Raw genomic sequence first — 12,731 nt, 5'->3', positions numbered from 1 at the left:
GAACTAAATTCTGAAAAATATGACTACCTTCCACTTCCAAAACCTCTCCCATTAACACACAGAAGCCGTGCTTAGTTCTTCAGTTATTTTCACTGCTTCAAACTCTCCAATGTAAAGACAACGTGATAGTGATTGTCACAAAAAAATAATCAATTTCACCTGAACTGTTTTCCACTGCTTACCTTTGCTATAAAGAGCTCTGTGAACCTTTGCGGGCTTCTCCACATTAGAAGAAGCTGAAAATCCAGGCGGCAAGCGGACGTGAACCAAGGTTAACGTGGAGGGACGAGCTGTTGGATGCTTAAATGGTGAAGTACTGAAATACAGTCTGACACCTGAACAAAAGATAAAAAAAAAGGTCACAATTTTGCTAAACTGTGCAGATGACATTTATCTGTTTACAAGGAGCGGGGACTAGCATTGCTTTCTTACCTGCATGTGTGATTGCTAGTAGTTGACAGTCTATGGATTCAGAATTTTCAATCACTGCTATTTGAACAATAGGCTTAAATACAGAACGATCTATTGTTCTAAAAAAACAAAATACAAAAAAACCATACACTCTCAATTCAGAGAATTAAGCAAACAACATTCTTCAAAAATATAGCATGAAACTATTGGCCTTAAAGGAAGCCTCTTACTCTGTAATTGTCATAAATATACCTGGCAATGCTCCCAGCAGCAGAAACTATAGCATTTTGTGAAAGAGAAGTAACCCTGGTCATTCCTTGACCATCTTGTCCCAAATCGTAAACCTGCAATTCAGTAACACAGCTTAGTGATTTATGGTTGAATTAATTAATACAGCCTCACCTATCAAGCAGCAACTCAAACTCTATTTTTATGTCATCCTTATGTTTCCATGTAACTGAGGGAAAGATCAAAAGGCTACTCTTTCCTCAGAAGGAAGTTTTTTAGGTCTTCAGCACACACTTTTGTTACAAAAAGATAAACTGGAATAACATCCTGACATAACTACAGAGAATTCCCAGGTATTAAGGAAAACTTAAAGAGTTATATATACATTAGTAACATAGCAAACAGTCAGAAGAAGTCACATACTTGCAGCACTCCTTTTTCTGAGCGGGTGTGTAAGATATTTCGAGAGTTATCAATGGCAATTTGAACCACAGGATCTGGGGAGGGGGACAAAAAAGAGAGAACAAGCCAATCAACACTGGATTTGGTGAAAACAAGTTGAAAACAAGACAAAATAACTATAAAATAATTAATTGTAAGTTAACAAAAACTGCAGGAGTCCCACACAGGACTCCTATCAGAAGCCATTTAAAACAGCAATCAATTTCACACAATTAGTAGTAAACTACAAAAAAAAGAAGGGCAAAAAATTGTATAATAATTTCAAATTAATTTTTCACTGAACAGTGAAACAGGGTAAAATTATTTACTTAAAGATTCTACTGCTTGCAGTGATTCTACTAAGCACATTATTTTTGTACTTCAGAAAACTAACTTTAGTCATAAATATCAAACTTTCCAGGCATTGGTATGCATATCCTGAGCTAGACACACAAATAAGTGACCTGATTTTTATAATAATCAACTACTGCAAGTTTCATTGACCATAAATAAATGCTCTGAATGAGGAAACTATTCAGGAAACGAACTTCTTTACAGTATTATTTAAAAGATTACGTTAAATTATTGGGTAAGTTTTTAACATCAGTACTTACCATCCTCTGAGAATGTGAACTGTAGCAAGGAGGGAATAAGGAAAGATAGCGCGCTCTTTGAATGATTAATTTTTCTACAGCGCTGGCTAAACCAGCCTGCTTCAGCCTACAATTGAAAATAAATACAGCATTAAAAAAAAACAAAAACCCAAAAAACAAACTACTAGTTATATGGAAAAATTGGTTAACAGGACAAGTATGAAACCAAGTAAAAATCTAACTACATTGATTTAATTGAAAAAGTATGTACTATTCAATTGAAACAAACAGGTGATCATTAAAAGGAAAACTTGACATAAAAAAGGGTGCAGGATATCACAATTTTATTTTTAAAGTTGAAAAAAGCTGTGTTGCTATTCCTCATATAATTACTACTTCTTCAAAGAAAATGTATTTACACTAATATATCAGAGTTGCATACAACATTACAGAAGAAAAAAAGACAGCAAACCTGACATGTTTTAGAGCTCTTAGTGCCTAGATCCCACAACCATAAAACCATGAAAAATGCCCATGTGTAAAACCTATAGTCACCTGGTATGCTACTTCATATAAGCAGCCATCTTTCCCAGCCAAAAAGATACGCCCGTTATCAGTGGATGTTATTGCCAGAATGTAAGTATTGTCAGTAGGGAGCGAATAGAGAGGGTCTGGTAGCAGCTGCATTCCACCAGACATACTGTCATTGAGCGATCCAGTACCTTAAATGAATAAATAAATCATCTTTAGTTTTTAATTTGTTCTAATAGATATTACAGATCTGTGATAAGAAGCATTTTGGAAAACAGGAAAAATTACAGCGGATTTTAAAATTACTAAACACATGCTGGAATAGCTTCTCTCCAAAGTGAACTGCAAAACAACAAATTTCCTGTTTTTAAAAAAATTAAAGTAAATTCTCTGTATAAGTTTCCAAGTAAGGAAATGCAATGTTTTTCATTTCTGTACATTGTCATCTCCTCTAAATGTCAAAGTCTAAACCACAGATTTCTAATTTTTGCTCTTTTACACCAAGATAGCATAGAAAGACAAAAGATTGTACGCCTCTCACTTTCTCCAAACAATTCTGTATTTTCTCTATTATATGTATGCCATTAAAAAAAAAAAATGGTATCAGAGTATTAATTTCTGTGGTTGGAATACCAGTGACAACCAGGTTAATGTATTCAACAGATCCAAGATCCATGCCTACTTCTTCTCTCCCCCTCCAACATGCTGTTTAATTAACATAAGCACCTGTTTCAAAAGCTCTTTTTATGCTAAACAGGTGAGTAATACAACTCAACGCTCCTATGTGAATCCAGGATCCAGCAAGTGCACACCCGATAAAAATTACTTCCCCTGTCCATAATATGATTCAAAAATTAGCAAGGCACTTAGCACATGGTCTTGCTTTTCTTTTTTTTTTTTTTTTTTTTTTTTTAAATAGTTTAAATGGCTACTAATGAAACAGCCACATATGCTTGTTAATGCACAACAGAGAATGAGGGGAGAAAAGAGAATTACCTGCTTGTATATTAGAACAACTGAGCCCTAAGATCACAATATCCACAGGGGTAGCCAGAACAAGTAAGTGTCGTACATGAGGCTGGAAGATGCCTAAAGAAGGGGAGAAAAAAAAATTTTAGTTTGCAGCCAACCTCTCAGATCACTATGATGTATCCAATGTATCCATTGCAAAGACAAATTGACTCATTAGAAGGAATAATCATATTTAAGACTTAATGATCCGTGAAACTCTAGAATTAGAAGGGAATATCAGTCAACAGTTCAGCTTTCAGTTCATGAAACACAGGATCTTTAAAACGGTATTTTTCTTATACGCATGCTTATATTAAATCCAATCCTACAGTGAATTCACAGAATGGTAGGGGTTGGAAGGGACCTCTGGAAATCGTCTAGTCCAAACCCCTTGCCAGAGCAGGGTCACCTAGAGCAGGTTACACAGGAACGCGACCAGGTGGGTTTTGAATGTCTCCAGACACGGAGACACCACCTCTCTGGGTGGAGTCACCTCTCTGGGCAGCCTGTTCCAGTGCTCTGCCACACTCAAAGGAAAGAAGTTCCTCCTCACGTTGAGATGGAACTTCCTATGTTCAAGTTTGTGCCTGTTACCTCTTGTCCTGTCACTGGGCACCACTAAAAAGAGCCTGGCCCCATCCTCCTGACACCCACCCTTTAAGTATTTATAAGCATTGATAAGATCCCCCCTCAGTTATCTTTTTTCCAGGCTGAAAAGACCCAAGTCTTTCAAGTTTGACTTCAATATTATCTAAGCAGTAGCTATGAAAAGAACGGAGAGGGCTAGAAATCAGGTTCCCATAGAAGTTATCACTTGAATGTGTAAATTTATAAAAAGTACAAATGGTACAGTATGGTGTGGCAAAAAAATGCAAGCTTATCAGTGTAAATAATTTTTAAACGTTACATTACTTTTGGCTTGTAAACAGTTTCAAGTTTCTAAAAAAGAAACAAACCCATGCATCTTGTGTATGCATATATGCACAATATACATATTTTGCACACACAAACCCCACAGATTTTCACATACGTATGTGTAAAAAAAACATACATAGAAGGTTCAGTAACTGCCTAAATCTAGTCACTGTCATATGTTCCTTACCTGCCTTTGGCTTTACAAGACCCACTGCAAGAATAGTTTCACTAAGGCCATCAAAATAAGCCAGATCTCCCCTGTCAACAAACAATTAAAAAAAAAACACAATAACCCAACCTGATTGTCACGAAGTATCACATAATAACAAAGTATCACACAATAACAAAGTAAATAAAATCAGATTCCGTATATTTAAAAAATATTACTTATTGTAATACTCTGAGGCCATCTCCATCTTTTGCTTTGGATGAAAGCAGGTCCAGCAGAATGGTATGACCGGGAAGTTTCACAGCAAAACTGTACAGGTAATCATTCGAGCTCGTTGGTGCCTCTATAGCTGAGTTTCAAATCTAAAACCCAACTGCAGTATTTTATATTTTTGGATTTTGTTAATTCATATAGTCTGCTCTGAATTACACAATGCAGCATCTGCGATGCTGATTAAAATCAAGAGGGAGGAACTGGTATGATTTTTTTTCCCCATGAAAATTATCTAAATAAGGAATTCCCAACCTCCTCCCCAGCACGTTACGATTAACACCATGCAGTGCTGTTTTATTTGAGAAATGTATTTAATACACTGTGATACAACACAAATGTATGGATTGGAGCTATCGGAGCCACAATCTGAACTTTAATCTTCTTAGGAAATGCAACAGTATGTATAAAGCAATTGTTACTGAAAGAATTCTTACTACATAGGCGAATAAAGAAGCAAACCTGCAAATTATAAACATATCACTGCCATTTGAAAATATAATGAAATTATTTTCAGTTTTGTGCACTCTTAAAATAAGCTAGGCAGGAGAGCTTCAATCACAATACTTTGCAGCACTAATGCTGCATTATTTACCTTTATGGGAATGACTACACACTGTACATGCATCAGAGTACTTACTAAATCTGCTTAGAAAAGTTAGGCAATAAGAATAATTTTTTTCTACTTTTTTGGCATAAGCAAAGCCCCAGCATAAATTCAGCAAAACTGTAGGATATGTCTAACCCTAAGCAAAAGCACTTTCCTTTCTTTCATCTCCAGATTTGGCAACAATACTACTTACACTTATTATTCAAAAGTTTTAGTAAAAGCTACAAGGAATCAAGGCAAGTTAAACTGAATAGCACAGCGCTGTGCTACCAGTAAACAATCTAACACTACTGCAATCATTTCATACCAATAAAATATCATCAGGAATGCGTTCTCTACGTACCCGTCTTCATAGTTCCATATAAAAATGTCACTGTCGATGGTCAGCCAAGCTCTGCTGATTTCTGGAAACACTCCCATCATACAATTGCACTGCATATCTGAAGCACTGATGATGTAAGGACTAAATGCGCTTTGGTTAGCAAAGGCAAAAGCTCCTTTGGCAAATTTAAAAAAAAAAATATTATTACTTTATATACAGTGGTACACAAACTATGTACCATAAACATTCAAAGTTCTTCATACAGACACTAATTCCACCAGCAACTCCACACTAAATGGACCTTGTTACCACTTGGAGCCTTACAAAGGGAACATGAACAATATCAAAGCTCGTTACTGGGAATCTGACAGAAAGATTGGTGAAGAACAGTATAAAAGAAAAAAAATTGGTTTTAATATTATGACTTACACATCATAACACATTAGTTTTCATAAGGATACGTCCAAATTGCTCCACTAGCTCTGGGGGAAGTGGGACTCTGCGGACTGAGCTGATCTCTGGAAGATTAGGTATTGATAGCAAACCTGGTCCTTGCAAAGGATAATCCATATCTGACATACCAGAAACAGTAGGGCTACCTGCAATTAAGAACAACAAAAAAGATTAGACTTTTTATAAAGCATGAGAAATTTATAGAAAGGTTTATATTCTCTGTCTCTCTCTTTGCCTGATTGTTTCCTAATCCATGAAAATTAAATTAAGACTAATTGCATTACCCATTTTACTTTAGATGAATAGAGGTTTTCAGACTATGTAGAAAAAAACGCCTTGACACTGCAGAGACTTTAAGCATATAAATACCACCACTCACAGGATATGCATGAGCAGAACTTTCTGTAGGAGCAGGATCATAAGCAATAAATCTAAACCTCAAATCAGATATGAGCAAAGAGATTTGAAAACAAACTCTAACAACAACTCATCTGGACCCCACTTTTACTGTGATACTCTCCATCCCTTTTTTCACAGTATGGCCAGACATTAAATATGCCATGTGAACAAGACAGGAACATAGCGCTTACCTAGAAAAGCTGATCTGAGCTCCCAGTATCAAGTTAAAATACCCACATATTCTCATTATTTTATGTGATGCGTATCCATGACACTGCTAAGGCAGTTACACTTTAGCCACGCACATCATATTGTATCATAACAGAAAACAGATAATCTTTGCTTGTATCCTGACACCTGCTGGATATATATTAATTAGGTGACCTATTAATTAGGTCTATGGTGCCTCTTCACAGACCACTTTGCCAGACAGTTGGCACCAATGAAGCACGAAATGCTCTCTTCATGTTTTAAGCAGAAGAAAACAAAAGTTTGAGACGATGTATACTTTAAATTGTAATTACATGTGATATACAGCTATAGACAAATGAATGTCACTCAAAGAGGCTTAAAATAGATTTTCAGGCTGCTTATAACTTAAGGATGGTGCTGGGCAGTTAGTGATCCTAAAAGCATTCCACAAGAAACTTCCAATTGGCAGAACAGAAAACAAGTGCCATTTTCTTCACCTTCTTAAGGGCAACGGGTCGAGGAGCCAACCCAAGCCCATTCCCCGAAGCGCTCCCCCTTTCATGGAGGGATCCCTCATCCACAACTTTCACCCAGGCACCACAGCGTCCACTACACGACACCACCTCCCCCACCCCTCCCTTGCGAAGCCGCCAGACTCAGCCCTGCCACCCTCTCTCAGAAGGCAGGCCCAGCAACCGCTGTCCCCGGGGCCTGCCCAGGGAGGCAGCCGCCGAGGGGAGGGGGTCGTGCCCCCGCAGAGAGCCTCACGCGTGGCCGGCCAAGGCCGCCCCGCTGAGGGTGGCGGTGCGGCGGGGGCACGGGGGCAGCTGAGGAGGCGACAGGAGGCAGCGGGCCACCGAGCGCTCCTCACCAGGCGCGGGCACGGCCAGCAGCTCGGACAGGTCCGGGTAGCAGCGATCATCCTGGATCTGACGGTCGATGATGCGGCCCGCGATCTCCAGCGCCTCCTGCGCGGTGGGCGCCACGGGGCTCATGGCGGCGGGCATGGCGATAGGACGTGGCAGGGATGACACCAGGGACAGGGCCGGCGGGTCTGGGGCCCAGGACGATGGGTGGCTCCGCGTAAGGCCAGAAGGCGCGAGCTCGTCGCCCGCCGCGCCGCCACCCGCCAAATCCCGGCAGGCCTTGCGCCGTGACGTCGTTCCGCCGCGCCGGTTGGCGCTTCCGGCGAAGGGCCGAGCTGAGCCTGTCTGAGGCGGGAGTCCGGGTCCGGGTCCGGGTCCGGGTCCGGGTCCGGGGCGCAGCTGCGGAAGCCGGGCGGGCAGGGGCGGCCGCGCCGGTGCAGCGGTGCCCCAGCACCATCCCTGTGGGCCACCCGAGGGCCTGGCGTGGTCGTTGTCACGGGCCTCAAGGGCACAAACTGCCGTAGGAAGCCCCGGGGCTGTGTGAAACTTGGTCTTCAAGGAATGGGGCTGTGACTCGTATTTGCTGCCCTGACTGCACCAACTCCGTGCTGTTGGACGGGTCCTGCGCCCGTTCTGGAGAGCTTTGTCTACGGGAGAGGCACCTGGCCCAAGAAAGGAAATTCCCGCCGTCCCCCTGCTCCATTTTCCAAACAGAATCTGAAGTTGCACCCCAGACCCTGCAGGGTTTACGTGGCGCAGCAGGGAATTACCCCGTGTCTTTTCAGGATTGAGAAGCTGCTGCCAGTCACCGGTGGGGTTCCCCAGGGTTTGATTTTAGGGCCGGTGCTCTGTAATGTTTTTATAAATGATCTGGATGCAGGGAAGTGAGTCTGTTGGTAGTAAACTAGGAAGAGCTGTGGATTCCTTGAGGATAGAGAGGCCTTACAGAGAGATCTGCATAGACTAGAGAGCTGGGTGAACACCAGCCATATGAAATTTAACAAGCAAGTGCAGGATTCCCCACTTGGGACAGGGAAATCCTGATTATACGTACAGATTGAGGGATGAGGGGTTGGAGAGCAGCCAACAGGGAGAGATGTGGGTTTTATGGGTTGATGGCAAGTTGAGTATGAGTCAACAGCATGCCCTGGTCGCCCGAAGAACCAACTGTGTCTTGGGGGGCACCCAGTAGAACACAGCTGGCCGGGTGACTGTCCCGCACAGGTGCGGCCCCACATTGAGTTGTGTGTGCGGTTTTGGGTGCCCCAATGTAAGAGGGACATCAAGCTATCAAACTACTCAAGTGTGTGCAGAGGAGGGTGAGCAAGATGGTGAAAGGCCTCGAGGCCACTGGGCTTGTTCAGCTTGGAGCAGAGGCGGCTGAGGGGTGCCCTCACGGCAGCCTGCACCTTCTTCATGGCAAGCAGCGGAGCGGGAGGTGCTGACCTCCTCTCTCTGGGGACCTGTGACAGGACACGAGGGCACGGAATGGAGCTGTGCCAGGGGAAGTTCAGGTTGGACATTAGGAGGTTCTTCACTGGAAGGGTGGTTGGTGCCTGGAACAGGCTACCTAGGGAAGTGGTCAGGGCCCCAAGCCTGTCAGAGTTGAAGGAGTGTCTGCATGATGCTCTTCGTGGTGTGGTTTAGTTTCAGGTGGTCCTGCGAGGAGCAGGGAGTTGGACCTGATGATCCTGATGAGGCCCTTCCAACTCGCGATGTTCTGTGACTCCATGCAGATCTATCTACTCGGGGCTTAGCGAGCAGCGAGGGGAGGCGGGCACAAGGCGGGCGGCTGCCGCCCGAAGCCGGCGGTGGACACGCGAAGGGCTCGGTCCCGGTGCCGGTCCCGGCCGCGGGGCGGCGCTGGCGGACGGGCGCCCCGGCCACTTCCTGCCGGCGCCTGTTGTGGTTCCGGGGCAGCCGCAGCATGGAGCCGGCAGCGGAGGGCGGTGAGCGGCGGTGCGGTGCGGGCCGCGCTCGACCGAGCCCGTCCCGCGTCCCCGGCTGATCCCCGTGGTTTTTTTTCTCCTTGCAGACGCCGAGATGCTGGGGGGACCCGACCCGGAGCTGGCGGCCACCATGGGCTTCTCCGGCTTCGGTGCGTTGCGCTGCGGGCCGGGGGGCAGCGGGAGGCCGGCTGAGGGGCACGGGGGCTGGCGGCCCTCGGTGGGGGAGGGCTCGGGAAGGCAGGCTGTTGGGGGTTTGGAGGTGGGAACGAAGCGATCGTGGCTGTCCGTGTGTCCGTGACCCGTCCGTCAATCCTCCCCGCCCCGGCCTGGAGCGCCGGAGTGCCTGTGGCCAAGGTGGGTCTGTGTTCCAGTCTCCTTTTTCTTCATTTTCAGGGAAAAAAGCCCGGACTTTCGACCTCGAAGCCATGTTTGAGCAGACGAGAAGAACTGCAGTGGAGAGGAGCAGGAAGGTCTTGGGTAAGATATGGGTTAATGCATCTTAAACCGTGTTTTGCTTTTCTGTCTTGGGGTTATGTTCAAAGTGTCTCAGACTGCCTGTCTAGGGAACAACAAACAATTGCACTTTTTTTCAAGGAAGACAGCTTTGCGCTTGGTAAATAGTAAAGTTATTAATTTGCGTACGTTGTCTGAGTATGTAAGAGTAGTGTGCACGTGCAAAGTTCTTGTTGCAAGGTGTAGCTTACAGACACAGGAAGAAGGTGAATTCCAACATATGACTACTTCCTTTGTTCTTTTACTTAACTGTGTATTTATTTTGGAAGAGAAGTTGGTACAGACAGCCGTAATCTAAAGAGAACAGAATAACAAGGATGAAATGTGTGTCTTATACCGAACAGCAGGTTATGTAGCAGCCCACAAATTTGTCTCTCTTTCCTGCTGTGCTGGGGCTGGGTAAATTTTCAAGGTGGTGGTATGAGGGTGGGAGATGGAGAAAATTGTCTCTCATGCTGCCTGTAGCCAAGCAAACACCATTCCGAGAAAGGTCCTTGGAGACACTCATGTGCTTTAGAAACCGCTTTGCCAAGCCAAATGCCCATGCTTTCTCCCTCTGTTTGGACAGTTTGTGCAGAATGTGTGGGTTTTGGTTTTTTTTTTGTTTTTCTCATGTGATACCATCATGGATGAGCAGCTTCTGTCCTACTAGATTACACTTAACCCGCCCTCTAAAGTATTGCAGTTTATGAATTTAGTAGACTTGAAGCACCTCATCACAAAGAAAGCAAATCTGGATGAAAGAATGAGATAATTACAATGTTGTTTGTTTCTATTGCTTTGATGCTGTGCTGAACCATAAGAGCAGACCTCTGTGGAGGCTCGTTGATTTTGTGGACTTTAAGACACTGTGAAATTCAAATATACAAGGGATTCCAAAACTTGATTTGCACCATTTTTTTGTGTTGACTGAATCTAAACGCAACAATGTGTTTCCATATTGGAAACCTTTTCATATTTAATACTGGTTCTGATTGAGCTATCATTCCTTGTGAGAGATCATTTCCTTACACCATGTTTTAGTATAGAAGGGAAATCCCCTAAGTGATTACAAAAATATAATATTTTTAAGGCAAGACATCTTGAATTGCACCTTGAATGTGTCCCCTCCCTCGCACCTGCCCCCTGCAAGGTTTCTAGGCCCATATCCATAAAGGAAGCACAAGGTATTTTCTTGTTTATAAGGTTGATCATTTAATGAAAAATTACAAAGCTTTGTATGTAATTCATCTGTTTAACTTAGAAATGAATTTTGTTTTTCAGAATATAGTGATCAAAAAGGTTTTACAGCTTTTTTTTGGGGTAGGATAATGTGAGCATTTTATTTTCAGATTTCTTAAGATACACTGTTGACTTTTAGCTTTTTGGGATACCTATGATAACTTTTGGAAATGTCTTCTCCACTACCTGAACTGTGGATAAAAAGAACTTAGATCAAAATATGTTTCCTGTTTCTGTATTTTGCAGGTGTTCGTGTCTCTCTTCAGAGCAAAGGGTTTCCTAGCTTTGCTGCAAAACATGTTTTTCTTTTTAGTTTAGTTAACAGTGAGCAAAAAAAGAAAGTGATGTTTTGTGTATAGAAAGAAAGTGACTTTTTTCTGCCTAAATGGAATTATTTGAGCACTTTCAGAGACAGAGTAAATGTATCTGTCACCCTATCATAATCTTACCATTCTTATTTTGAAATGGAAGATTCCGTTTACTTTGATTTTTGTTGCGCTGTTCCACAGGGATGCTTTTTCAGTAAGTGAAGTGGCAACAAACTCTTAATACAAACAACTCTTTGTATTTATTTTCTATAACTCATATTTAGAATTCACTTATTTATACAACTGTGTATACTCATGTACTAATTGAGTTCCCTGCGCTATGAAAACTTCAAGAACTCTCTGAAACATTCATACTGTTTCGGTATTGAAATATCAGCTTCCTTATATGATCAGCTTATGTTTGATAGTGTGTACAAATTAACAACTGGAAGGTGATTGTGTTTTCCTTGTGACATTTTGTTTCTCTGAGTGATCATTGTAACAGAAGTGTATATGGAGAAGTAATCTTATTTTGCTGTTAACTTTTTAAATACATAGGTCTGAAAATGAAGAAAATTGTTTTACTGTCATCAGCAAGCCTCTGATTTTACTATTTTCTAAAAGTCTTAATTATTTGTGATTTATGTGCTCTCTGTATTCAGAGGCTCGTGAAAGAGAGAAGGAAGAGCAGGCTGAAAAAGAGTTTAGAAGTCAAGCCACTGATCCTTCAGCTTCAGCATCCAGTGCAACAGGAGCTGGGTCCACGTCAACCCAAAGGTACTTAGATGTGGTGAGAGATTCCATGTAATGGCTTACTTATCTGAAGAATTTTGGTTTTTTGGGGTTTTTTTGAGAGCATGAATGTCATTCAGCTTGTGCGAAGATGTCTACATTATCTGAAGTATTTCAGTGGAAATACTAATTTTTAATTTTTTAATCCATGCTTTCTTGAAGATGTGTCAATATTTGTAAATATTGACATTATGTTTATTTAATAGTTAATGTTGCAGTCTCCTCCCTAATCCCATTTGGCATACTTTTTAAAAAAAATAACGATGACAACGTTATCTGTGGGTATTTTTTAAAATACTAGGGCAAATATAATGACTACATGTGCTGACTTAATAAGCAGCTATTGTTCCCACCTGTAGATAGAATATACTTGTTCATGCCTCCTGAAAAAGAAAGCAAAGTAGGTGAAGAGCCTCTGTACGCACATTGTACGGAGTAGTGATGGGGTTGAGAAAGTATTTTTTTTTAACTTCAGTCTGAAATTTATTCACAAACTTGCCAATGTTTGTTTGATATTGACAAACAATAAATGCTACT

General features: G+C 42.2%; 2 protein-coding genes across 3 annotated transcripts in view; one reads left to right on the top strand and one right to left on the bottom strand.

The window, feature by feature from the left end:
* NUP155 (nucleoporin 155) overlaps window positions 1–7,682 on the bottom strand; it is a 33,788-nt gene extending 26,106 nt beyond the window's left edge. Inside the window, exons 1-11 of the mRNA XM_063320499.1 lie at window positions 7,417–7,682; window positions 5,963–6,100; window positions 5,523–5,619; window positions 4,318–4,388; window positions 3,201–3,293; window positions 2,229–2,395; window positions 1,695–1,800; window positions 1,063–1,136; window positions 664–755; window positions 433–530; window positions 183–335 (exon numbers count right to left, since the gene is read on the bottom strand). Coding sequence (XP_063176569.1) covers window positions 183–335; window positions 433–530; window positions 664–755; window positions 1,063–1,136; window positions 1,695–1,800; window positions 2,229–2,395; window positions 3,201–3,293; window positions 4,318–4,388; window positions 5,523–5,619; window positions 5,963–6,100; window positions 7,417–7,552 — 1,225 coding nt within the window. The 5' untranslated portion in view covers window positions 7,553–7,682. The remainder of the gene's footprint in view (window positions 1–182; window positions 336–432; window positions 531–663; window positions 756–1,062; window positions 1,137–1,694; window positions 1,801–2,228; window positions 2,396–3,200; window positions 3,294–4,317; window positions 4,389–5,522; window positions 5,620–5,962; window positions 6,101–7,416) is intronic.
* Window positions 7,683–9,287: 1,605 nt separating this feature from the next.
* Window positions 9,288–12,731, top strand: part of WDR70 (WD repeat domain 70) — a 138,554-nt gene continuing 135,110 nt past the window's right edge. For both annotated transcript variants that reach the window (XM_063320967.1, XM_063320966.1), the window contains exons 1-4: window positions 9,288–9,360; window positions 9,447–9,509; window positions 9,754–9,837; window positions 12,065–12,179. In XM_063320967.1, the coding sequence (XP_063177037.1) occupies window positions 9,339–9,360; window positions 9,447–9,509; window positions 9,754–9,837; window positions 12,065–12,179 (284 nt within the window). In that variant the 5' untranslated portion in view covers window positions 9,288–9,338. The remainder of the gene's footprint in view (window positions 9,361–9,446; window positions 9,510–9,753; window positions 9,838–12,064; window positions 12,180–12,731) is intronic.

The sequence above is a fragment of the Chroicocephalus ridibundus genome, chromosome Z, assembly GCF_963924245.1.
Source record: "Chroicocephalus ridibundus chromosome Z, bChrRid1.1, whole genome shotgun sequence".
Classification (NCBI taxonomy): domain Eukaryota; kingdom Metazoa; phylum Chordata; class Aves; order Charadriiformes; family Laridae; genus Chroicocephalus; species Chroicocephalus ridibundus.
This window is presented reverse-complemented; position numbering and strand designations above follow the sequence as displayed.